The 27,757-nt window shown below is 45.2% G+C and overlaps 1 protein-coding gene across 3 annotated transcripts; it reads right to left on the bottom strand.

Moving 5' to 3' along the window:
- On the bottom strand, positions 1-27,757 carry LOC123426269 (187-kDa microtubule-associated protein AIR9). Of its 3 annotated transcripts, XM_045110070.1 has the most exons (38): positions 27,079-27,550; positions 26,200-26,961; positions 26,057-26,122; positions 25,783-25,848; positions 25,605-25,676; positions 25,460-25,525; positions 25,296-25,358; positions 25,157-25,222; positions 24,747-24,846; positions 24,201-24,302; positions 22,396-22,619; positions 21,712-21,826; positions 21,212-21,332; positions 20,897-21,069; positions 14,624-14,756; positions 13,165-13,265; positions 13,046-13,093; positions 12,743-12,927; positions 12,512-12,629; positions 11,909-12,036; positions 11,446-11,614; positions 11,000-11,118; positions 10,719-10,887; positions 10,462-10,546; positions 10,291-10,364; positions 10,065-10,184; positions 9,668-9,854; positions 9,453-9,574; positions 9,152-9,359; positions 8,633-8,706; positions 8,413-8,551; positions 8,153-8,334; positions 2,297-2,452; positions 2,071-2,202; positions 1,713-1,771; positions 827-859; positions 590-721; positions 1-487 (listed from the first exon to the last, which is right to left on the bottom strand). In XM_045110070.1, the coding sequence occupies exons 2-38, from the start codon at positions 26,881-26,883 to the stop codon at positions 311-313; spliced, it is 4,968 nt and encodes a 1,655-aa protein (XP_044966005.1). In that variant the 5' UTR covers positions 26,884-26,961; positions 27,079-27,550; the 3' UTR covers positions 1-310. The 3 variants fall into 3 exon arrangements, with proteins under 3 accessions (XP_044966005.1, XP_044966004.1, XP_044966003.1); XM_045110069.1 differs by lacking the exon at positions 27,079-27,550 and adding an exon at positions 27,602-27,757 and having other exon boundaries at positions 9,152-9,574; XM_045110068.1 differs by having other exon boundaries at positions 9,152-9,574; positions 27,079-27,552.

Genomic DNA, 27,757 nt, shown 5'->3' on the forward strand with positions numbered 1-27,757 from the left:
TAATAAGGAATGACTGATCATCAACAATATGACCTGATATTATAACGGCATGCGCAAGCTGTATTTGAATACAACACCACTCTCCCACTCTGAAAACCCTATGTACATTTCATGAGACATGTAAAAAACCAAAGTCACAAGGGCCACTATTAGCTCTTGTGTGTTGGTTCTTTACAAGAACAAAAGGATCACACACAAGCTGACACGCTACAAATCCTACAAAATACGCACTACAAACCAACAAATTACAACACCGGTATTGAACAACATACGTTCCTCATTGGTTTACATTGTCAGGTATATCATGTTTTCACGCCTCTATCCTGAGAAGCGAGTTGAGGGAGGTGCTGTTGAACTTCTGGGCGAGGCCCCTGATCACCAGAATGACAAGATCTCGCATATGCCGCGTTTGAACCATCAAGTCAACTTCGTCATCACCGTCAACGACAATCTTGAAACGGTGCTGATCGTTACGATATAGCTCAACCTGCAAACCTCAAATAAATGTTAGCATATTGCTAAAGAAAAAGGAGTACATATTACCAATACCAGATTGCATATATCTATCCAATTCATGCTAACAACTTACATGGAATGGGGGAGTGTATGTCCCTCGGGCTTCAGTTGTTGCAAATGATGTCTTGGATCCCGGCTTTACAACTTTTATTCTCTTTCTGTTGACTTCCAAAATTCTCCGCTCCAAATGTCCCATCACTTGTGCCTGTTCGTATTTTATTGATTTTTTGGGTAAGATAGGTATACTTGAATATCTAGGTATGCTGGTGAGCTTCCGATGTGTCAAGACATCAAAAGTTTGGGGAAATACCTTTTTTGGTGTTCGGTCCTTGTCACACAAAACCTGTTTAATGCAAAGTTGATGCACTCTAGTCAGTAAACAAAGAATAAAATTTCACCAAGGCGACACAAGGTATATCATTATTTTGAAGATAGCAAACATCGTAACGCTATTATATTTAAAATAGTTAGTAGTGACTGAAATAACGAAAACTCCTTACTGGGCTCCCTTTTCAAAAAAGAAAAAAATCCAAAGAAAATCTCACATACAAATGAACCAAGTTTGTTTTCAGATTGCATGTTCCGTGAAAAACACAATTCATTTGCTAGCTGTGGGGAAAAACAAACCCAGGCATTTTCAGAAAAACATGAAAATGCTATTCTAGCTCCCGACTTTGTTTTTTTTTTCTTTCACTCAGACCCCAAATCAATGAATTTTCCACACACAAAATTTGCTGGCACATGGCTCCTCTAATATCTACGCACCAGATTTTTGGGGGTTGCTTTGAAACCTTCTCAAGTCAGTTTTTGAATTTTCTGAAATAAAGAGAGCATGCGCTCCCGAGAGCACAAATAATCATTGCCATGGAATCTTTCTGAGACTCGGAATTTAGTGGGAAGAGTTCACAACTCTTCAGTGACAATAGTGAATTGGAAACTAACTGATTTTAACAGTTTGTCAATCAGAGATTAAACTATTCATGTTAGCTCTGGACTACAGGATGACAGGCATAAACGGTGGGTTTCCTGATATTGTTCCGAACTCGCTTTTTTCCCTTTCCCTCTCTTTCTGGTTCTGGTTTCAAAAACATTGTATTTCCGTTATGAAAGTAATGGAAAGGGGAGAAAGCCCGGTTCGAAAAAGCTCTGGACTACAGAAGAAAAAAAAGGAATTTTAGAGAAGAAATGGTTGTCACCTCAAACTTGACAGAACCTTCGTCAAGCTTCTGTTTTACTTCCTTGTAAATTTCGGGCTCTGAATAAGATGAAAGCCAAAATTAATACAACAAACCAGTGAAGGGTGTACGAAAACAATGACTAGAATAGCCAAGATCCCAAGACGAATTTGAGTAATGATTCCCTGATTGAATACATTTATCATAAATACCACATGTATGTACTGCCATGTGTTCATGTTCCATTCTATAGAGGTATGCCACATTCATAAGTTCAATATAAATGGTAAAATTGCAGTAAATGGTAATAGGAAAACATTAGTGGGAAACATGGTAAGTATGTTTTTTATAAGGATGGGGGTAGGTAATTTAACTATACCAACAGCAATCGGCTCTGTTGAAGCAGAAACAGGTCGTCCCTCAACCCCATCCTCTCTCACAGGTGTGTAAATTGCAACAAGTCTATACCCTACATCATCAACATTTGCTTCATACATCCTTCCAGTTTCACCTGCACAAGAAGTCAAGCACAGGTAGATCATGTCAAAGTCTAGAAGAATAGTTGGTTGGGTATATTTTTTTAAATAGGTACAGAGTAATCATACCAGGTATGGAGATAAGATCAGGGCTTCCAACCATTGACCTAAGCCATTGAATTTTGCTCTTGCCTTCTTTGCCACCACTATAGGTACCCCGAACAGAATATAAGTTGGTGTGGAAACCTCTTCCTTCAATTTCCAGTTTTTCAATTTTAGGTATTCCTGTCAAAAATCAAATACCGCTGATTATATATATTACTGCAACTTTGCATGAGACTGGATACTGTTGGCTTTAGATGGCTGATCAAATCCTTCCGTCCACGTACGTGCAAGCTAGCTAGACAAGCTAGCAAGCAAGCACCTGGATGGATATGAGCAGCGTAACGTGCTTAGCTAGCGATCGGACGGGAGAACTCTTCGATGGCCGAATCGAGCCTGTTAAACTTTGTTGCGTTTTGATCTTTCTGATCTTCTTGGTACAAAGACTACACAGGGGTATACGTATATATATTGCTAAGCTAGGCCTACTGCAAACCGACTCGGTTTGCAATACTACTACTAATCCTACTCGGTTTGCAATACTAACCAAATTAGGACACACGTGTACGTTTAGACTACAACTAGGTTAATTACTACATTCACCTCCTTAACCTTGTTGATATGTCTTCATTGCTTGCACTCCGACTTTCTTCCTCATCTCGATGAACTTCTGTCGACCGAGGGACTTGGTGAAAATATCGGCAAGCTGGTCCTTCGTATTGACGTGTAGAACTTCTATCATCCCTTCCTCAACGCACTCCCGGATATGATGGAACCGGGTATCTATGTGCTTGCTCCTTTCGTGATGAACCGGATTTTTGCACAATGAGATTGCAGCTTGGTTGTCAATCTTTAATGACACCTTCTGCACCTCCCGCTTTGCAAGAATAGCTAGGAGTCTTCTCAGCCAAACTGCTTGACAAGCCGCCGTGCTTGCCGCTATGCATTCTGCCTCGCATGAAGACAGTGCCACCACCTTTTGCTTCTGAGAATTCCAGCTAATCGGATTCGGGCCAAGGTAGAAAACCATGCCCGTTGTGCTCTTTCGGTCATCAACATCACCTGCCATGTCACTATCTGAATATCCACGAAGGATCAATCCTTCCTTTCCCTTTCTGTACGTGCAGCCAAGATTAATTGTGCCTTTCACATAGCGTAGAATTTGATTGACCGCGCTCATGTGTTCGGTTGTCGGTTTCTCCATGAAACGACTCACGGTCCCGACTGAATAAGCCAAGTCAGGTCGGGTATGCACCAAGTATCTTAGGCTACCTACAACGCTTCGATACATTGTGGTGTCCACCGGCGGATTTGAGCTACGCTTGCTCAACTTGTGACGTTGGTCCATTGGAACTTGTGTCGCGTAACAATCTGACATGCCACACTTGTCCAATAACTTGACCGCGTAAGCCGATTGACATAGGGAAATCTCTCTGGAGCTTTGCTTCACTTCGATGCCCAAGTAATAGCTGAGTAATCCCAGATCACTCATGCTAAACTTGTTCTTCATTTGCGCCTTGAAACGTTCAATTTCTTGTACGCTATCTCCGGTGATAATCAGATCGTCGACATAAACTCCAACTAGCAGGTTTGAGCCTTTGGAGTTCTTTGTATAGACTGCGTGCTCGAGGGGACATCTTTTGAACCCGAGCGAGACCAGACTTCGGTGTAACTTTGAGTTCCAAGCTCTTGGCGCTTGCTTTAACCCGTAAAGTGCCTTCTTGAGCTTGTAAACTTTCCCTTCTTCGCCTTTCTTCTCGTAGCCGAGGGGTTGTTCCACGTACACTTCTTCTGTGAGATCTCCGTTGAGGAAAGCGGATTTAACATCCATATGATGAACCTTCCAATCATGTTGTGCTGCCAAAGCTAGGAGCACTCTCACCGTCTCGATTCGAGCAACCGGTGCAAACACCACATCATAGTCAACTCCTTGACGTTGAACGTAGCCCTTTGCAACGAGTCTTGCCTTGTACTTCACAATGGCACCCTCCGTGTCCTTCTTTAACTTGTAAACCCACTTCAAACCTATCGTCTTTTGGTTTGGAGGTCGGGTTACCAAAGTCCATGTGCCATTGCTCTCAATTGCCTTCATCTCCTCATCCATGGCGTGCGTCCAGCTAGGACTTTTTCTCGCCTCTACGAAGTTCGCCGGCTCCTCAACTCCGAACAGACATAGTCCGGAGTACTCGAGCGTAACTGGCTTTGTGTACTTGTAGACTTTCTTGAGAGTCTTGTAGCGACGAGGCCCTGAGGAGTCCGTTGTGGCTTGCGAGGGAGGCGACACAAATTGTGTCGGTGTTGATGCACTTGAGGAAGACGGCTGAGACCTTGGTGTGTCATCGACATCCGTGTCGTCGGCGTAGTCGTCGTGACCGTGACCATCATCTTGATTGTCGTCGTCACTATGCGCCTCGTTGTCGATGTTGTCGTCGAGATCTCCGCCTGTGTCGTGCGCGGTGTTGTCGCTATCTCCTTGCGACCTATGCGCGTCGTCGTCGGTGTCGGCACCATGATGATCACTACAATTGTGGTCACCTTGGTTGGGCGTCTTGCCAATCACCTGGACATCCTCCCCTGCATCATCATCAGTTGGAAATTCAACTGCAAATATGTTACTGTTTGGAGCATCGTCGGCTGCGGCGCTCCAATTCCACACTTGGTTTTCTTCAAACACGACGTCGCGTGAAATCCGTAGACGCTTGGTTTGTGGATCGTAGAAACGGTATGCCTTGGTGCCAGAACTGCTCTCGTATCCGATGAACACCATCTTGGTGCTACGATCGGCAAGCTTTGAGAGGTGCGGCTCCGCCGTCTTCACATGTGCCACGCACCCGAATGTCCGTAGATGAGACACATTCGGCTTACGTCCGTAAATTGCTTCATACGGAGTCTTGCCGACCACCGCCTTCGTTGGAGCCCGGTTGAGAAGATAGACCGCCGTCGAGACAGCTTCTCCCAAAAAAGTCCCCGGCAGGTTCTTGCTCTTGAGTAAACTCCTTGCCATGTCAACGACGGTTCGATTGCGCCTTTCAACGACCCCATTCTGCTGCGGCGTGTAAGGTGCCGTGAGGAACCTCTTTATGCCAATCTTCTCGCAGTAGTCGTTGAACTCATTCGACGTAAACTCTCCGCCGCGATCTGTCCGTAGAGCGCGAACCTTCAGCTTGTGTTCCATCTCTGTTGCAGCCTTCAATTTCTTGAACGCTTCAAACGCCTCATCTTTAGATCGTAGGAGAATGACCCACATATATCTCGAGTAGTCGTCTACCACAAGGAAGAAATACTTCTTTCCAGCGTGAGTTGCCGGGGTGATAGGGCCACATAGATCACCATGGAGCAGCTCGAGTGCATCACTTGCACGATAGGTAGACTGAGCAGGGAATGGCCTGCGGTGCTGTTTTCCAACCAAGCACCCGTCACATACTCGATCAACATGGTCGATAACTGGCATCCCGGATACCATCTGCATCTTTGACATCTTCTTCAAGGCGTAGAAGTTAACGTGTCCAAATCTAGCATGCCATAACCACGAATCATCATCACTCTTGGCAAGCCAACACTCCGGTTGAGATTGATCAAGGTTGAGGATATAGAGCCTATTCCGTGTGCGATTAACACGAGCTAGCACGTTTCGGAGGTTGTCGAAGATCGTCATCACTCCGCTCTCTATATTCACCTTGCATCCATTCTCGTCAAGCTTCCCAATAGAGATGATGTTGTTGCGCAGCCGTGGGATGTAGTACACTCCGGTGAGTATGCGATGTTCGCCTGTGAGACCCTCAAAGAGGACAGATCCTTGCCCGCAAATCTCCACAGTTGAACCATCACCGAACTTGACCGAGCCTTCAACATCGAATTCCAACTCGAGGAATTTCTCCTTGCACCCCGTCATGTGGTTACTGGCACCCGTGTCGAGATACCACGACACGTTCTGATCACCGGATAACTTTGGTGTCACTTTTTCCTCATGAAGTAGCACCTTTCGGCTTGGTTTCACAACCACCGTTTCAGCGAGATCACAAACTTCGGCCATCAGAAGACTTGGACCTTCGTCTTCCTGCTTTGCCAAATTTGCCTTGATCTCCCGCTTGTTAGGCTTTGGACAATCCTTCGCAAAGTGACCCATCTTATTGCAGTTATAGCACTTGACCTCGGACAAGTCCAAGTTCCGTGGTTTCTGCTCTTTAGATTGGCCCGCCTTACCACGACCTTGTGGTTTGCCTTTTCCTTTGCCTTTTCCGGTTTGTCCATCTCCCTTCGTGTTGCTTGAGCCTTCGCCACCGTCACGCCTTCCTTTGCTACTTGGGGCCTCCCAATCTGTGCGCGAGTACATGAGTTGGTCACTACCTCCTCCTTTGCCTTTCCGACAGCCACGAGCATTCTCTTCCCATGTCCGCAATCGTCCGATCGCCTCCGTTATGGTCATGTCGTCGATGTCGTAAAGCTGCTCGAGCGTGCCGATGATGTACGTGAATTTATCAGTGACAGAACTGAAAAATTTCTCCACGATCTCGGTCTCATCGAGCTTTGCACCAAGCGTGCGGATCTCTCCCACCAAAGTAGTAAGACGCATGGCGTAGTCATTCACAGATTCAGTTTCCTCCATCTGCAACTTGTGAAATTGGCGCTTCAGCACTTGTGCCCGAGCCTTGGTGACGCGATCTTCTCCGATCCTCATCTCCTTGAGTGCGTTCCACGCCTCTCTTGCCGTCTCGAACTCCGCCAATGTCATCAGCACGGAATCCGGCACAGACTGGGCTATGGCGGCCATGGCACCTTCGTCGCGCTCCTCGTCGACGTCGTCGTCCGTGATGGCCTCCCACACTCGAAGGGATCGAAGAATAATCTTCATCTTCACCGCCCACACGCCGTAGTTGGCGTCGGTGAGCATCGGGTACTGGATGGGGATGTTGCAATGCGCCTGGACGTTAGCGCCGCTCGTTCCTCCACCACTGGTTGCTGACTTGACGCCCTTCTTCACCTTGTCGCCGTTCTTGTTCGCCTTGGCACCGCCGCTGCCGGACTTGACCGACTCAGCGTCGCTGTCCGTTATCGTAGATCGTAGATCGTCGAGGCTCTGATACCAATTGTTGGCTTTAGATGGCTGATCAAATCCTTCCGTCCACGTACGTGCAAGCTAGCTAGACAAGCTAGCAAGCAAGCACCTGGATGGATATGAGCAGCGTAACGTGCTTAGCTAGCGATCGGACGGGAGAACTCTTCGATGGCCGAATCGAGCCTGTTAAACTTTGTTGCGTTTTGATCTTTCTGATCTTCTTGGTACAAAGACTACACAGGGGTATACGTATATATATTGCTAAGCTAGGCCTACTGCAAACCGACTCGGTTTGCAATACTACTACTAATCCTACTCGGTTTGCAATACTAACCAAATTAGGACACACGTGTACGTTTAGACTACAACTAGGTTAATTACTACAGATACCAATTATCAACAATCATCAATACAAGTGCAACTTGATCTTCATGTTCGGGTCAAATATTGCAATAGCCCTTAAAAGAACTACTCCCTCCGTCCCAAATTAAGTGACTCAACTTTGTATAGTACTCCCTCCGTTCCTAAATATAAGTCTTTTAAGCGATTTTACTAAGGGACTACATATAGAGCAAAATGAGTGAATCTACACTCTAAATTATGTCTATATACATCCGTATGTAGTCCTCTAGTGGAATCTCTAAAAAGACTTATATTATGAAACGGAGGGAGTACAAGGTTAGTACAAAGTTGAGTCACTTATTTTCGGAGAGAGGGAGTATTATTTACATTTAGCAGACAAAAGAACTTCAATGGAGAGGGCAAAAGCATGCACGTATTGAACAAATAAAAACACATTGGATCTAAATATAAGCAGTAGAAAAGACCTGGCAAAATAGGGGAGGTCACAGCTGATACCGATTCACTGGATCGTCCAAATACATCAATAACAAAGCATTCACATTTGAGGCATCGGCCTATATCCTCAAAGGTTACTCTGTATGAACGAGAGCACTCAGTAGCCAAAGGTTCAAAAGACAGGTCCACTCCTGATCCAATAGAGGCAAACCTGCATCCAAAGATACATATTACAGGCATGTTGACCAAAGTACATCCAAAGGTATACATGTTACATCCCTTTTCTTACCATTGGTATTTTATTTCTTTCTTGTAGTTAACCCATATATGTTCTTGAGTCTCATTTTTTGGAATTTGTTCAACTACAGCAAGTGTTTCTCTCTCAACTTGATTTCCTTTGAATGAAAGGGTCTCGATTTTGAGTTGCTCTGCAACAGAAAGATTCAGTTACATAAAAATGAGAACATAAAAGTAATAGTATCCGGTAGGTTCAGAGACGTATAGCTTACCTGGAAAGATTATATCAGATGGTTCAGACAACTTTTCTTCGCCATTGACCCCATCTGAACGAACAGGGGTATACCTGACAAGAATTGCAAAGGCATACTGCATATTAGACATCAAGAAAGATCACGTCCTGTGATTTTCAACCAAATCATCCATAACATACACTTTTTATTCCAATGAAAGTATGTCAGATGTTTTGTCATTTATGTCAGAACGATAAAATATATGCCCTCCGCCCCATAATGTAAGACGCGTCCTACATTATGGGACGGAGGGAGTACAACAGAAGCAACATTCTGCAGACAAATCCTTTGGAAGACGAATTTTGGGTGAACTAAGTATCATAATATATTTAAGAAAGAAAAAACTGTAGAACGACTTAGAAAAGAAAAAACATAACATGCCACTAAGGTTTCTTCACATGGACTATATTATCTAACATAAGATGAGAATGAACAATCCATCGAGTTATTCCAATAAAAAGTGTTAAGACAAAAATAGACTTAATTAAACTGATTTACCCAAACAACAGATGGCAGCTGTAATCTGCATCTGTCACTTCATATGTACTTGAAGAAGCGCCATCTATACAGATCCTGGTCCCATCACCCGATTCCCTGTACCACTTATGCAAGCTTAATCCCTCATATCCACCATAATAAATGCCTACTCCACTGTATAGGTCTGAACTTGTCTTCTTCAAGTTAACATCCAAAACAGATGGAAAAGCTGCAAATTTCATACACGAGTAAGTATCTGCAGGAAGTAAAAACTTAATACTCCTACATAGCAATGTCAAGTAGGGACAGATCAAGTGGCAACCTGCCATGACAGGGTTATCAGTGATAGCCATCAATGGGTCGCCAGTCTTTCCATCACATCGTGTAGGAACCCAGCAAAGGATCAAGTAGAAGCCAACATCAACCAATGAAGGTTTGTACAATCTGTTAAGACATTTGCATTATTTCAAACATATTAGCTCTTAACATAAATCCTTTAAAAGTAAGAGGCTTGATGCAATCAGTAAAAGAACGCACAAGGTTTCTCCGACAACTTCTGAACATGATGCCACCAGCTCAGGTTCCAAGTTATCAAGCTTCTCTGTAGTTCGGAACCAAGTATATCTTCCGGTGCCTTCCTTGCCACCGAAGTAGACTTTGATAGGAGAAATTTCGTTGTCCTCAAAACACTCTGGTATGACAAGACTGACACCCTTGGGCTCCCCTGTGTCAATGGTGAATTAACAAACAGACAATTTAGATTAAAATTAGTATAGAGCTTGGACACACTATGCTCAAAGCTGAATTCATTTTATCTACTTTCTACAGGATCCAGATTATAGCATACAAGACAAGGACCATCCATGTAATGATTAATAAACACTAAAGCTATTAGGCATTTTCTTCAGTAGAACATCTTGGCAGAAACACTAACCAGGTAAGATTATATCCGAAGAAACGCTCTTAGGTGACCCTTGCAATCCATCTTCTCGTACAGGTGTAAATATAACCTCAATTTGGCAATCAACATCAGCTAGAACAAGATCTAGACATTCTAAGAAGAGACAAACAACTGAACATTAATTCTGCTCCAACGGAGAAAAACAGCAACTGTAGCTGATAGCACGCAAGCCTTAAAAAGAAACTTAATGTGCACTGACCATCGGCAATCAACTCGTCCTTGCTATCATCATCATGTAATCTGAACCATTGCTCGATGCAATTTCCCTTAACACTAGAATTGAGAAGAAAAAGAAGCGACCAAATCAAATCAGCTAGTATATGTCATTAGACAAATAGACATAACCTGGAACAGTGGCAGTGTAGCTTACCCTCCAGTATACTCAGCATGAGAGGTCAACCGACCACCTTCAAGCATAGAACCAGCTAGCTCAAGTGATCGACATGTCGGTGGTCCTGCAAACAAGTAAACTATATAAGGGGATTTTGGTCCATTTAGCTAGCCAGTATTATTACATCAATGAATAGATTGGAGGAAATGTGTGTCCACATGCACATGTGTACAGAAGCATGAACACTAAAGAAAAGCGCTTATTTTCACACAAGATAAATTTTTCAGCTGATGTACCAGGAATAATAGGACCGATTGCTTCTGTCGACACCAAAGAACCACGAACTCCGTCAATTCTAACAGGCTCGCACGAGACAGACACGTAGAAGCCAATATCATCGCATTTCAAGCTGTATGATGAACCTGTTGCTCCTTCAATTTCATTCTGGGTTCCATCAGAACTTGTCTACAGACAAAAGAAAGTTCATTTTAAGGATGCCATGGGTATTACCAAATCTGTTACAAGTTACAAGTCATCATTATATGAAAACAATAATGGTGTTTCAATAAGAACCTACCAGTACCCAACGGAATACCGTGTCCCCTTCTTCTCCTCCCCAGTATCTTCTATTGGCAACCATAGTTGTCCCTTCAATGGCCTCACCATTTAGTTCAAGAGAAAGTAGTGTCGGATTTCCTGTTAAAAGTGCAATGAGATTTAATTACTCAGTGCATCAGAAATTGTTTTGTTTGACAACTTTTATTGGTCAATAAACATCTAGACTATGTCAAAACTACAGTCAGGAAAGATAACTCAGCCATAAAAAAGCAATCAACCCACAGAAGAGAATTAAGTGGCATACTGGAACCATTCTACTCCTTTGTTTTTGACATATATACAATCTCGGCATCCATATTAGGCATCCGTAAAGAATCCTACTTCATTTACCCAATCAGTTTCTTGCTTGGCATGTAAAGTGATCTCCTGTTTGAGAAATTACTCAGGAGAAAAGAGAATGTGCACCTGGTGTAACTCTATCATTTCCCATGAAAACTCCTGGCTCACCAACAATACCATCATTCCTGATAGGTGTGCATTTGAAAGAGACAAACTTCCCAACATCTTCCTTTTTAATGTGATATTGTAGCAGACCAGACGCTTCTGAAAGTGGACTGCCTTCATCATCCTCAGTCTGTCAAACTTTTTGTAAGTGGAGCAACAGTGTGGCATAAAGAATGTAGAACATAGCTAGTACCCAGCGAGTATATGTTAAATATATGCATTTCTAGAAGCCCAAAATGCATGACGGGTGTTATTTACTGAGAATCAGTGTGAACTGAGTTACAAATGTGCTACTTCTTTGTGTGTGTGTGTGTGTGTGCTGAACCTATGTCGAATGTTGTGATCTGTCGGTTTGCTTTATTTGTAAAGCAGGGCGAAAGCCTTTTTCGGTAACTGAGTTACAAACAAGAAAGTATCACAATACCTCATGAAGATACCAACTGTATAGACTATTTCCTTCATAGCCCCCAATATAACCATACGATGCAGTCAACATTTGATCCTCTGAGAATTCACCAGTGATGGTCAAAAAATTCAGACTGGGCGGCAGTGCTGCAACAGAGGAGAAATGTAACTAAGCTGTCAAATTTATAAAGCAAATGGCAACAGCACAAGAACAAAGAGGTAAACCACAAGATGCTAGTGCATATTTTCCAAAACAATAACAAAATCTCAAAGGTGAATGATGTGGAACTTCATGACCTTACAAAAGTTCTTGATGAATACAATCCTCCCAGTATTCTTATGATAAACAGGAGAGATACCGAAATCTACTGGCTAAGAAATTTCTGGAGATAGTCCAGTGGAACTGTAGAAGACTTCTAGCGACCCATTCAATAAATGAAATAATTAGGTCGTCTAACATTCATGAATTTAGTATTGAACTGTGGGCAGATAATGAACTGGTAGACAAAACTACAAATGGCCACTGGTGAGAGTTGTGAACAGAATATTCATCCTTATCAAAAGTGTAAACACAAAATGATATTTAGGACAAATAGTTGAGTTTAACAGAGAATGAACTTACTTTCCACAACATCATCTAATATAGCATAGGCTGGTGCACCAATTTCGCCATCAGGTCCCACAGGAGTAAACTTTGCAACAATATAACATCCAACAGCGCCAAGAGGAATGCGGAATGTCTAGTATAAAATTCACAAAGAGAATGTAACTCACCATATCTCTATTAAAAACATGACTACGAGTTCAGTAATGCTGCAACACCGAGAGAAGTAGAGAACAAAATTTAACATACCTTGGAGACTTTAGATGTACAAAGGGCTTCAAGCTCATGGTCATTCACAAATTCAGATGAAGATGCCTTGAACCACTGAACCCTGCTGGATGCTTCAGTTCCACCTGTGACGGTAGCAGTAACAGATACCTTGCTTCCTTCTCTTGCTTCACCAATAATCTTCAAATCGAAGACTTTCGGAGGAGCTAACGAACCAAGGCAAGTAAAGCAAAATGATCACACAGCTAATAGCAACATTATCGTAAAGCACAGAAACATTAACACTTTAACTGCAAAATGGTCACAAACGTCATTAGTTGCTACCTTTCCTTACTGCCTCTGTTATGGCGAAAGCAGCTTCACCCTCCTGACCTGGAAAGACACTAATATAATTTAGTATAACAAAATATCAATGCACACAAGCAGTGGACAGTTGAACGGACCTTCAAGATTGATGGGAGTATATACAAATTTGAGGCACCAGCCCACATCCTCCTTGGTTAGTGTGTATTCTGTGCTATTCGACAGCACTAGAAGAAATTCACTGCATGAAATCAAGTAGTTGTTTCCATCAATAACATACTACACCAATTTCTACACATTGCCTGTGGTACTAGACTAGTGTTCAACCAGAGCAGCTAAAGATAAATCATTCTTTCATATTTCTTATTTAGTTTATAAGTTCACATTCAGTCGCGAAATATTGCTCCTTAAAATGGTGGAAACTCCTAGGTGCCTAGAGGCCAGCATCACAAATGGGGATGTCCGAAGCTTGGGGCATCAAAGTCACATTCTATTGGTACAACCACAGTTCAATAATGTTCAGTCTATTTAATCTAGCTATGTAAAGGCATCTACTTGGACTATTGAGATCAAAAGATCTGTTCAGACACAATGGGTGGTGTAAGTAGGATCTTCCTAGTGACAACATAAGAATGATACCTTAGACATCGTACATCACTATGAAAGATTTGGTTTTAGCAGTCCAGATTCTCAGAAGGCATACCGGTTCCTGAATTGCTATTTTGGAAGAGATGAGATAAGCCTGGTCGGCTGACGTGGTTGCAAAGTTCAGTTGAACGGATGAACCTAAGTACTTAACCAAGGAGTAGGACAAATCAAAATATTATTTTGCTTCAGAAGGATAAGGAAACGTTTACAGAAGAAAACTTGACAGGTGCTCCCAGGAGAAAAGTACAAACGCTCAACTAAAGACCTTTTCCTTGCAATATTATTAGGATCTACTCCCTCCATATTGAAATATAAGAGCGTTTAGATCACTCTTATATTTCTTTACGGAGGGAGTACTATTTCTGTCCAAATTGAAAATAAAGTCTTGGTCGTTTTTTGACCGGCTAGACACAAGTTTCCTGGAATTGGTTGTCAAATGCTAACTTTGGTACTGGGCCTAAGACCGATGAAGCTGACAGGAATGAACCGGATGTAATGCTCCAAGAAGTGAGGGCCAAGGGTAGGCTGGCCATCTCGCGGGTTGGTGACTGGGATTAGATTTGTACTAGTTCATACTATCATTCATTCCATGGTCATACCGATACATGATTATTTATATAGATGGCTCTCTTAGCCCTAAGCAACTAATCTTAACAGATGAAATCATATCTAATCTCTACAGAGGACAGCCCTTCCATGCTGATGTTTAATTGGCTTAAGGCCCAAACTACTTGATCTCAGTGGTGCTACTAGGGAGTGGGTCTGCGCTCATGACAATGGTATACAGGAAAAAACTCACCGCGTAAGCAGAATAAGCGGTCAAGATCAGATTGGTAATAGTTTTAATGAGTGCAATGCTTGGCTGTAATGAAAGATCTAAACAATATATACACAAAAGGTGATCTATATTTTATTCAATATACTCAATGATCCCACAAAAATGGCGCATACCCATTTTCCTTCTCTCTGAACCATTGGAATTTGCTAAGTCCCTCTTTGCCACCAAAGTATTTTGCCTTTCCATTGATTGTGTTGTCTTCAACAATATCTCCAACAACGTGTACGTTACTGACTGATGGTGTGCCTGAAAATTGAAATAATGTCATGTTAGAAGTATATTGTGTTTAAGATAGAGATAGGACTTAGAGATAGAATATGTTTAAATCATGTATGACTTGCCCTATACTCCAAGTCTCTCTCCCCTCACATGTACTCCTATACATACCCCTACAAAGGTCAGATCAATACAACACATAATATTCAGCCATCCCATAATTTCCAGATGGTATTAGAGCGGTTAGTCTCACGACACCGATCCTAAGACTTTCCACCACTTCTGCGGCGCGCCGCCCCCGGGGAGATTGGTCTCCTCTGGCCGGGGGTGTGGCACCCAATCGATCAAATATCAGATTGGTCTCGTAGTTTAGATCCAATTTTCGAATCCATTAGATCGATCCAACAGATCAAGTCGAAATTTCATCCAGTAGATTTTTTTTTCTTTTAGCCGCCAAATAAATCACGGTGGGCTCGACCAGGCACTACTGGATGCGGCCAGCTTCAAGATCGGAACTCCATCAGTGGATGCCACGCGTGCATCCAGACGGCGGCGAGGCCGGCTGCTCGCCTAGTCCGTCATACCAGCAGCCCCACGCACGCATGGCGGCAGCAATCCGATCAGGCGCACGGCAGCCCCTCGCACGCATGGCGGCAGCAATCCGATCAGGCGCACGGCAAGCACACCGATTTAAGCATCGTCCCGATCCAATCAGAACCAGGGGCTGCTCCGATCTGAGGTGCTCTCATGCACGAGTCCAGGACGCGAGTACATGATGTCCAGAAAATCAGGCATGCAAGCTCATGCTATGCAAAGCTACGATAGGGATATCCTCTGTGCTTCAAGCAGCAATTCTGCGGCTCGGCGCCGGTTCGTCATACTCATCGACATCCTATACCGCATAGACATGACGTCGTAACCGCGCGTAGACCGACGACGCCTGCACCATCACCGAGCTACACCGAGCAGCCTTCGATATTGCTGACCGCACCAGCACCAGCACCGAGCAATCTGCAACGACGCCCGCGACACCATCACCTACACCGACCGCTACATCCCGAGACGAGCTACACCATCTCCTCCATGGCTGCATCGACCGCCGCCGCCGATCTGTACTGCACGGCTACACCGACGCCTCTAGCTAGATCAAGCCGAACATAAATATCAAGTTGTACGACCACACCAAGCTACGAGCCAATATATTTTCTTCAGCACGACACGGCATCGACACTTCATCGTCGCGGAGGACGCCTTCAAGCGACACATTATAGCCGACAGGCCGCTACGACGCCATCGCCGACACTTCATCGCCAAGGTCTTCATCAACATGGTCTTCACCAACATCTTCTCAACACACCGCCGCTACCTTGTTCATAAGATGGACACCTAGTGTCCTCTGACAGATTTTTCTGCAGGACGCGACCACAACGACGGCAATGACCGCGTCGCGACGACGGCATCGACCGTGTCATCCACGACGGCACTACTGCATCGACACGGCATCACTATGGTGAAGACCTCTATATGGCCACACGGTTCTGGCAAAACCGATGTGTGCTTGATGGGTTTCCTCCAGTCCTAGCAAAACCGGTGAACTCATCGTTGACAACATACTCTGACATCCGCAAGGTGCATCGTCCACGTCTGCAGCTTCGTCATAGCGCATTTGTTTTGCGCCTCCGGCTTCGTGCGGCTTCATCATCGACGGCAATCACACATCGACCACGGCTACATCATCATGATCGGCTACCTCGACATCAACATTAATGGCTTGGTCTACAGCAACTCATCGGCAACAACTCCAGTCAACAACATTCGTGTCGTCACTAGCGTGACTGCAGGAGGGAATAGAGGAGAGACAAGGAAGGCACCAGAAGGGGACGCAATCACCATCCTAGGTGCCGACCCATCAGAGACGCAGTTGATGATGGCGCGATGGAGAAGATGACAAAGGCGCAAGACTTTAAATTCAGTCACAATCGTCCGCTTCACTCCCGCTACGACTGTGGGGGGATGTTAGAAGTATATTGTGTTTAAGATAGAGATAGGACTTAGAGATAGAATATGTTTAAATCATGTATGACTTGCCCTCTACTCCAAGTCTCTCCCCTCACATGTACTCCTATATATACCCCTACAAAGGCCAGATCAATACAACACATAATATTCAGCCATCCCATAATTTCTGTTGGGAAATAAGTCGCGGCGAGGTGTCGAACGAGCCGGGCGCGTGTATGGGCACGCGTCGGGCACGCTAGACGCATCGGGTCCGTGACGTAGGTGTGCATGCGTGCGTGTAGGAGCTGCATGGGCGTGTCCGTGCGGGTGTAGCGTGTGTGCGTGGTGTTTGTTGGCGCAAAGGGCGCGGGGTAGACCGCGTCGAGGCGCTGGACCTGGTTGCGCGGATCGCGTGCGTGCGCGGCGGGAGCGCGGGCCGGGAGCGCAGGGACGTGGGGGAGTGCGCGAGGAGGGCGCGTCGGGGGCGCAGTGTGAGGCGCCGATGGACGCGGGTATAAACCCCTCGCACCCCGTGTGTTGTACTGGCAAGAGAGGAGCTGAGTTCGTGCTCAGGAGATTAATACAGAGTGCGCCGTTCGCGGCGGCGGAGGTGTTCGAGCGCCGGAAACCCCTCTGTGTTCATCCACCCGTCTCTGCACCTTGTCTCCGGCGATCACCGGAGCGGGGTGGTTCCATTTTTCATCTAACATTTGGTATCAGAGCCTCGTGTGACCAGGGAGCTCGACGGCCATGGCGCTGGTCCCGTACTCCGACGGGTCTGGGACAACGATGGCGACGTCGGTCCCGATGCTTACGGGGGCGAACTACACCACCTGGGCCATCAAGGTGGAGGCTGATCTCGACGCCGCCGGGCTCTGGGAGGCGGTCGTGCCGCCGGAGGAAGCGGCATCGGCGGTGATCGCGAAGAAGGACAAACCGGCGCGCGCGTATCTACTGCGGGCGCTCGCCGATGATCTGCTGCTGCAGGTCGCGTCAAAGAAGACGGCGGCAGAGATTTGGGCGAGCCTGCGGACTAGGTTCGTGGGCGCGGACCGTGTACGTGCGGCGAGGCTCGGCACGCTTCGGGGGGAGTTCGAGCTCCTGCGCATGGCGGAGTCCGAAACCCTAGACGCGTTCGCCGGAAGGCTTGGAGGCATGGCGGCACGGTATGCAGCGTTGGGCTCAACCCTGGAGGACTCCGCGCTCGTCAAGAAGCTGCTCGACTCGGTGCCGGACCGTCTGTACGCGGCGGTGGCCGGAATCGAACAGTTCTGCGACGTGAGCACCATGTTGTTCGAGGACGCTCTGGGCCGGCTGAAGGCTTTCGACGAGAGGCTGCAGCGCCGGGGACAGACGGGCGGCGAGGGGGAGGACGGCCAGCTGATGCTCACCGTGGAACAGTGGCGCGCGCGGGAACGACGGCGAAGCGGCGCGCGAGACGACGATGACGACGGCAACAGCGTGGTGTCTAACGTCAGAAAGAACCGTCGGGGACACTGCTACCACTGCGACGAGCGGGGACACTTCAAGAGGGACTGCCCGCATCGGAGGAAGGGGCCGGCGGCGGAGGAACACGCACTGCTCGGAGACGTCGACATTGAGAACGCCGGCCTGCTCTGAGCCGCGTCTTAGGGCGAGATTGTTGGGAAATAAGTCGCGGCGAGGTATCGAACGAGCCGGGCACGTGTATGGCACGCGCCAGGCACGCTAGACGCGTCGGGTCCGTGACGTAGGTGTGCGTGCGTGCGTGTAGGAGCTGCATGGGCGTGTCCGTGCGGGTGTAGCGTGTGTGCGTGGTGTTTGTTGGCGCAAAGGGCGCGGGGTAGACCGCGTCGAGGCGCTGGACCTGGTCGCGCGGATCGCGTGCGTGCGCGGCGGGAGCGCGGGCCGGGAGCGCAGGGACGTGGGGGAGTGCGCGAGGAGGGCGCATCGGGGGGCGCAGTGTGAGGCACCGATGGACGCGGGTATAAACCCCTCGCACCCCGTGTGTTGTACTGGCAAGAGAGTAGCTGAGTTCGTGCTCATGAGATTAATACAGAGTGCGCCGTTCGCGGCGGCGGAGGTGTTCGAGCGCCGGAAATTCCTCTGTGTTCACATCCACCCGTCTCTGCACCTTGTCTCCGGCGATCACTGGAGTGGGGTGGTTCCATTTTTCATCTAACAATTTCCACATGTCATAGACGAACAGTTATAAAATTAGAGAAAAAACAAGCGCCTAGTCATTACAAATAGGCCATATGAGTATAAGCAAAATTTCTGGAACATATTTTTTCGAGAAAACGCAAAAAGCCTTTGCGTTTCATTGCATTGAAAAGAGGGGGGGATACATCCTCCTAAGAGGCTAGTACATCGGTGTTACATATTGATCAATGGACTATCCTTTTGGCCCCGGCCTTAGCCCAACTTCTGGACTCGTCCTTGATCTTGTCAGCGAGCTCAACTAGTGATGGGGTTACATGGTCAAATACACACGCATTTCTATGCTTCCAGATCATCCAAGGCACCATGAGTGCTACCGAAGCCAGCGCTTTGCGGAGTGGGCGTGGCATCTCTAGCCCGCAGCCACCAGTCCTGGAGCGTGGCGTCCTGGTCTGGCACCGGAGTCGGGAGGCGCAGCCAGGACATGATCTCATGCCAGGTCTGCCTCGCGAATGGACATGTGAGCAGCAGGTGCCGTATCGTTTCCGGCTCTTGATCGCAGAGGAGGCACCGAGGGTGGTGTGTGAGGCCGTGGCGGGCGAGGCACTCTGCAGTCCAGCAACGGTCCTGATTGGCGAGCCAGTGAAAGAACTTGACCTTCGGCGGCGCCCAACCCTTCCAAATCAGTTTCCACGAGCGGCAAGTGATGGATCCGTGGAAGGTGGCCCGGTAACATGACCTTGCTGTGTAGATGCCGTTGGCCGTCCACTTCCAGGTTAGCTTGTCAGGCTCTGTGGAAAGGGTGGTGTGGGACACAAGCAACCATAGTTGGAGGTATAGTTGGAGGTACTGCCCAATCTCCTGTAGGCCGAGGGTGCCGTGGATATCCCTCGCCCATGCATTGCCGTCAATGCCCTCCGCCACCGTCCAAGATTTCCTGCGATTTTTGGGGATGCACATGTACAGCAAGGGCGCTTGCTCGCGGATGGATTGACCGTGGAGCCAGCGGTCCTCACAGAAAAGTGTTGTCGTTCCATCCCCGAGCAGCATGGTAGTAGAGGCGTGGAAAAGGCCACGCTCCTCGGGGGTGAACTGCAGGTCCAGGCCATGCCAAGCACGACTAGTGTCCGTCCGCGAGAGCCATAGCCATCTGAGCCTGAGAGCGAGCCCCGTGCGCTCAAGGTCGCGGACTCCTAGTCCACCATACTTGATCGGTCGGCAAACCCGGCGCCAGTTCACGTGACAGTGCCCTCCGTGGGCAGCCTCGCGTCCGGCCCAGAGGAACCCGCGCTGAATCTTCTTGAGCTGCTTCAGGGTTTTCTTCGGGGGCGCGAGGGTGAGCATTTGGTGGATGGGGATGGCACTGAGCACGGACTTGACGAGCGCCAGCCGCCCGGCCTTGTTCATGAGCCACGTATATTGAGATCAAGAGGACAACTCTAATGGACATGGTCCTTACTTTTAAACAAGGGAACACTTTTATCTAGTTGTTAAAGGACTATAAGCAGATGAACCATCATCAGTTATTTTTCCAATGGAAAGGCCATATATACAAATAAACATGCATTCTTAAAAATAAACCTTTCTGGTGAATTTTTCAAAAATAAATATCAGCAGACCAAATTATCTATATCTTCTGTCCACAGAGGCTCCAGCATATATAATTTGTAAAATAATTTAGATAGCACGATTACATTTAGCCCAAACCAAAACATATCCATCACAAGGTGATTGGTCTGGTTGTTTTGGCCTCTTCTATTTTATTCAAAATCATTTTTTTCTTGATGATGTAATAAAATATGTAATTAATTGTGGCTGGATGCATCCACGATGCAGAGGGGGTAATAAAAACTTCATTATCTAAAAAATCCAATACAAATAGATCAGAAGAGATGCTTGCGAATATGTAACCTTAAAGAATATGTGTCGCATATATTAAGTTCAACAGAAAACTGGAGCAGTTAGAAAGTAAAGATGAATCAAGAGAGTAAGGGACAGGGGCAACCAAGATGATTGCAGAGAAAAGTATTTACCAGCCTTCACAAAATCTGTCATTGTACATTGTGGCTCCCCCATAACGCCTTCTTCCGTAACAGGCGTGTACATAAATACCAAACTTGAATCGATATCATCTATAGTTAGTTGATATTCCATCCCTTTGGCTCCATCTATTACAGCATTGCCGTTCCATGTTCGCCTCAACCAACTAGACTCAAAAAGAGATTTAACAAGTCAATGGCATTCCTTACTATAAGAAAAATAGGAAGGGAAATAAAAGCATTTGATAAGACGTTTATTTAAGCAAATAAAGATGGTAGAAATTTAGTAGGGTAAAGAGGTAAACCAACCTTGCCACACCTTTCCCTGGTGTCCCACCACACCAAGCAATCTGAGGAACACCCTTGAGTACATTTCCTTCTACTAGTTCACCATCGACTGTTAGATTGATAACCTTTGGATATCCAGTCCCTGGTAAACAGAAAGCGGAATAAGGAAACCTTTGAACTATGTAGTGTTGTGCCACCTTATAGTAATTTAGCACACTGGTTGATCACCCATAAGAGCATTGTGTTAATGGATAATACAGCCAAGATAATGGCTGCTTAACGTAATTATTTGTCCTTAAGTACTAACAGAGGGAAAAACTATTTCTACTCTCACAAGAAACAAAAAAGCTAGAAATCTTGCAGCAAGGCAAATAAAGCTTCGGTGGAGTTTTACTGAAAGGGTCCCATAATTTAGTGCAAACATTTTATCTAACTTACTACATGCAAAATTGGTGCCAATTATAGAATTACTAGAAATCAGAATAAATTATTATTAATATTTAGAGAGTTGTTTGATATACCTGGACAAACAGGTAAAGATACAGCAAAAATGGGTGGGAATTCAGCATCATTCAGTACTGGAGTGCATTCAACTTTCAAACATCTTCCAACATCCTCGCGCTTCGGCCAGTACACCTTAGATTTTACATATAGCAGGAGTTCAGAATTGGAAAAGCAAGTTAGCATGGCAAAACTGGTAGAACTACAGAAAACTAATAGGGACTTAGAACTTGCAAAATATAATAGCAGAGAAATAAGGTCGAAGTGGATGATAGATGAAAATGCAAATTGCAGAAGATAATATGTGCACTCTGGAGGCAGGGGTTTTCGTCAAGCCATTAATTTAGTCCTAATTTTGTATGATGCAAGTTTCTAGTTTAAATTTCTTATCCACACCACAGGTAATGGCGATTTACAGTACTTTTAGTTTTAGGGTAATTTTAAGGAATAATAAGCAAAATGATGGAAGTGCCCTAACTGCTGGCGTCAATCATGTTTGACAATTTTAGTGTGCAACCCTAATATAAAGGTTAATCGTGCATTCTTAAAGTCTATCGACCAGTGCTGGTTAATACTGAGCGAAGCGCTGGCTGAAACGGGTAGTTGGGATAAACAGAAACAAGATGGATGACCGTACAAATTACAAAAAGGACTGAAACGTCAGTTCTTTACAACGCAAATAACTTTAGGAGGAGTATTTGTACCTCGCTTAATTCTTCAGGAATAGGCACAAAACCTGTCGGTGTCTTGCCACCTAGAAACCATTGGTATTTGAGGACTAGTTTACCTTCACTACTAAGATTTGTTAAGCTAAAATGGCAATGGCAAGGGTCTTCTTCAAATGGATGGTCAACATAAGCTATCTTCACTGCGTAGTCCTGGGGCAATTTATTCTTCCATTGCTCAAGCAGGAAGGAGAATGTTGAATCTGTTCATGGAATTAAAACAAAATAAATGTGTAATTAGACTACCAAGGATAGTAAAGAAGTCAAGAATCAGGTAACAATAATGAATCATATAGCTTCACTTTAGTTCATGAAGTCACGTCAAGTCCTGGCATGCTACCTATGTTTATTCATCAGAACAAAGAAGAACTAAAAGAACATGAAAGCTAGTATAAATTCACAAAAGTACCATACATTAAAGGGAAAATCTAATGGGCAGCGTACGCACGCTGGTCCTCCCGTGAGGCGGTAGCTGCAAAGCGTGTGCGCTCGATCGCGCTACCTTATCGGCCCAATCACAAACGAATTTTCTTTTCTTACATTGCCCATAGGCACAACTAGCCTACCAAACTGCACGTAGGAAATCCCCTAACAAAGCTGAACGTAGAAATGCATGCATGCTGAGTACTACGCACAAGCTTGTAGCATGCATGTATGCATGGTCTACCTTTTTATATGACAAAGCATATAGCATGCATGCTTGGTTTACTTTTCTTCACTACATAGAATACTCGTGGTAATGAGGTGGTGGGGGTGCATGAACATTATAAAATAACTGGCCACTAGTTATAATTTAAGTGGCAAGCATTGCAAAATAATACGACAACTATAGTGTTTATAACAACTGACAAGCTTATATGAGATTTGAGTAGAATTTAACTGACTGACACAACAAAACACTACCACAACTACGTTTATGAACAATCAAATGTCCTTTTAGTACGACACAACATAACAATCGAGGATAGAATTCAACAAATAAATACAGCAAACACCGTGACAACTATTTTTTTTACAATGACTGACAAGTTGTATGAGACAATATGGTAACGAGGTAGGATTAAAATGACAAGCACAAAAAATATATGTGGCAACTGTGATTTTATAAGCACCTACAAGCTTTATGAGACCACATGACAACTTAGTAGAATAAAAATGACAAGCACATCAAAACATTTTGGGGACTGCATTTATAAGCATCGACAATCTTTGCACGAAACGACATAAAAAATATGGCAATTAAGTTATTTTTATCGTGCAAGTGGTTAATAATATAGCAAGTGAGTGGAACAATGTGGCAATTACGGAAGGAAAAAAAAGTTTGTCGAAACATGTCGACATGGGATCTAGTTTCGAAGATCTTGTCGCGACAAAGCCAACGGTGAAAACAGATCATCGATTGAATTAACGGTTTTAAAGATAAAATTTTTTGAATTTCAAGCATTGGAGAGAATCTTTACGTCTATTTAGGTGCATGTACATGCGAGCCGCCGCATGGGAGCACCAGCTTGCGGCGCCGCTGCATAGTTGAATCCTACATTAAAATTCAAATTCCCCTTTTCGAAAAGAAAAAAAAATGCCATGCCAGGAGAAGCAATGTCAGGTTGACCACTCTGCCACACAATCCTTTGGCATCACTACACTAGCATAAAGCCCGTGTGTCTAACCAAACACATGTCTTTAAGGTAATACAGATTATATTAAAAGTCTAAAATGCAATCCTTAGAAAATGTGTCAACAACAACAAAAGAAGTCAACAAAGTTTCCGTGCAGTAAAATCATACCAGCAGCAAGTTCAGGGGGGCAAAATTCCCAACCATCACGAATGCAAATAGCTGTATGAGCAGGATATTGCTTCACAACCTCAGCCTCGCTGGGATTCAGATCTGCATCAAATTCACACTTCAGAATATGAAAGATCTGAGTGTAATTAGATACAATATTCAGGTCACACCAAACATTTATACTTATCCAACACGACCAGTGCAGCACTCCGCATAATTGGTCAATTTATCAACAGAAGAAATCACAACAGTCATATCCCTACTATGCATGCCGACAAAAATTTATCACTGGGCTACCTCAACTCTCAGCATTTGAAAGAAGAAACTATTCGCATGGGGACATTTTTCAAGGAAAAGGAAATGGAAAGGTGGTTTATCTGGAAATATCTCAAGTAACAGCATCACTTGCTTTTTCATTCAGAGTAACAACCCAATTGAATGAGATTTTACCACAGCAATAAGCTTAAGATCAGACATCAAGACAGCTATTCCTTACTACAAATTCGGACAATCAAAAATTAGTAACTAAAAGCATGTCTGGCATACCTCGATCATTGAATTTTTTCAAAGTAGGGCCTACAAGCAAAATCAAAGCAGCTTCCAAGTGTGGCATCTCAAGAAGTGGATTCTCCTCCACACGTAAACTCTGAAGGCAATTTGAATTTAGTATAGCACATATGAGCCAACTATGCTAAATCTTCATGCATCAATATTCCTTGAGTAACTTCATATATTTGAATAATTCTTATACATAAAATTCAGGTTACAAGTGTCCGTGCGAACATCATATTGTCATCGAGAGTGAAGTGAATTGCTCCACTGATGCATATAAGGTTCAATCACATCCAAGTTAAAGGCTGCCATCTAGGTATGGAGATACATGCTGACATAACCTAGCTTGGTAAGAAAATAGGCAAAATGTAAATTACTTATAAATAAAACTGAGGAAAACCTACCTCCAGAGAAGGTAAATGTGGAAATCCCCTCAAAGTTGATATTCTATTTCTGCTGGCTGCTAACACCTATACCAAAACAAAGTCAGGTCCAAGTAGCTTATTTGATTATGTTTAAGTCAGACAAAATCAGCAAACTCACTTGAAGTCGAGGCTGACTGGCCATACAAAGTGACTTCAACCTATTTTGAGCGACAGAAAGGAACTGGTGCAGCAAGAGAAATACGAGGCTGAGATTTAGCTTTGTCAAAATAAGTAAATGATGGACTGCTAACTGCTAAGACTAAGTTGACAACATTACCATACCTCCAAGTTAGGAAATTCGGGGAGGCTGGCAAGTGAAGTTATTTGATTTCCAGCCAGATAAAGTTGCTGCATAGTTCGGTATAAATGAAATTAATGCACATGAGCCTTCTGTGTGTTCAATGAATACGATAGGGGAAGCACAAACCTGGAGGACTTTGCAATTCTCAAGAGGCTCAAAGCCAGGGAGCTTAAAGTCATTAAAGCTCAAATCAAGAACCTGGGAATATTACGAAACACATAGCAAAGCAAAACCAGAATCAATAAATAATCAACAAAAATATTGCACGTGCAGGATGGACAACAAAAAGGGAATGAGGGGATACCTTTACCCCGTTGAGTATCTCAATGCCCTCCAAACTTGATAACAGATTGTCACGTAAATACACAAACTAGAAACAAGAAATATAATTAGCAGTCATTTTATCCATGCCATTTCACAAGCAATGCTGGTTGTATATATCTTTGCACACTTGCTAAGTTTGATAACTACCATACAGTTAACAAGAATGTTTCTCTCCAGTTATTCAAAAGCACAAAAAGGCGGGGAGTTTTACATGCTGGAAAACAGAAAAGAAGGAGAGGCTGAATGCGCTTTACCTCGAGCTTAGGTGTTAGTCTCAACTGTTTCAGGCTACGAACCCTATGACCTCTTGAATCCAGTCTCTGTAGAAGCAGAAACTATGTTGGATGGAAGAAAATGGTCTTGGTTATTGATAAACAAGCAGAAAAGCAACACTAACCACTTCATCGCTAGCCTTCAGATCCACCTGTGGCAGCATCATAAACCGGGAGTCACGACTATCAGCAGTCGAACTCTTCCTCCGGCTCGACACAGAAGAACCCTTGTCCGCCGATGACGTCCGAGAACCCAGTTTCTTTGTGACACTGCTTGTCACTGAAGAGGAGCGTGGTGAGTGCAGAGAAGCATTTGATGCCATTCTCCTTGAACTGGCAGTCGCGCTGCTACCATTGGAGCCCTCTGTCAGGGATGGGACCTTGTTGAGCGTTGAAGTTGGTGATGCCTTAACAGCAGGCTTCTTCAGCGAATCCACCTTGGTCCTCTCAGGGACCAAAGATGTTCTCTTCTCCAGTGAAGGTCTGGAGCTAACAATGGGGACTGACACCGGTTTACTCCTCTTGGCCGCGTCAGACAGCGAAGGACAAGCCTTCTTACCAACAAGTGAGCTCCCATTCTCCTGTTGCTTCCCGGCAGTTCCGGTGCTGCTTCTTCTCTGCACCGAACTAGCGGTGACGGTAGAGGTAGGCTTCATTAACGAAGGCCGGGACACATTCAACTGTGCCGAGGTAAGACCATCAGCCCGCTTCTTGACTGACGAAGACGCAATCCTGGCAGTGGGTGCAGATGGTCGAGACTTGACCGGTTTAGCATCTGCCGGCTTTGATGCCTCCGGTGGAGCTTCCATTCCCGACAAGCAGGATAAACTGGGTTCGCCTCCAATAGTCAGGCCAACAACTTTTTGGCAACTGAACACATGAGTGAGCTGGATTGCAAAGAGACAGACAAACGCCCAATTAGTGTGACAGGGATGAAAGGGTCAGCAATTTGCTTAACAATTCAATACAGAAATCGCAGATTCCCTTGCAAGGAACCTTCACACCTTGAAGTAGTGGCCGAATTCGTCAACGCCTCAACAGAAATGACCGAGGGTGTGACGCGAACCAGTACCAATCGGAGGGAATCGTGCAATCACGACGTCGTACAAAAAAGGCAAAAAATATGCGAAACTTTTAAAGCTCACGAAGTAACATGTGGCAGCGGCAAGACTGAGGCCGGACTTCAAAAACAGAAACAAAACTTCGTCCTGAGATGGCGAAACATCAAAAGTCGTAAAAAAGGCTCATACCACGCCGCCAAAACGTTCCTAGAACCCTAGCGAGCAGTAGCGAATGCGCATAAACCTCCACCGCGAGAAGGCGACCGAAACGCCCGCCGGAAATCACCGCCGGCGAGCCCCCGGACAAAATACTTGGATAAATAACCAGGTCCCTGGACTCTCGAACCACCGGTCACCCAGAAATGCGGCTCGAAAGTTAGAAACTCAATCCGAAAGAAAAAAACATCAGGAATTTCCCAGGGGAAAAAGATGGAGCAGCGGGCAGGCAAGGGGTCTCTCGGCTCACCTCCCCTGTCGCAGCCGGAGCCGAGCCCTGCCTCCGCTTCGGGCTTCCGCCAATGCGGCCAGGAGCGTGCGAGGTGCTGCTAGGCGGCGGGAGACGAAGACGAGAAGAGGAGTGGAAGAGCGAAGGCAATAGACAGCAGCAGCTGGGGAAGAGTAT

This window comes from Hordeum vulgare, chromosome 2H (genome assembly GCF_904849725.1).
Source record: "Hordeum vulgare subsp. vulgare chromosome 2H, MorexV3_pseudomolecules_assembly, whole genome shotgun sequence".
Lineage (NCBI taxonomy): Eukaryota > Viridiplantae > Streptophyta > Magnoliopsida > Poales > Poaceae > Hordeum > Hordeum vulgare.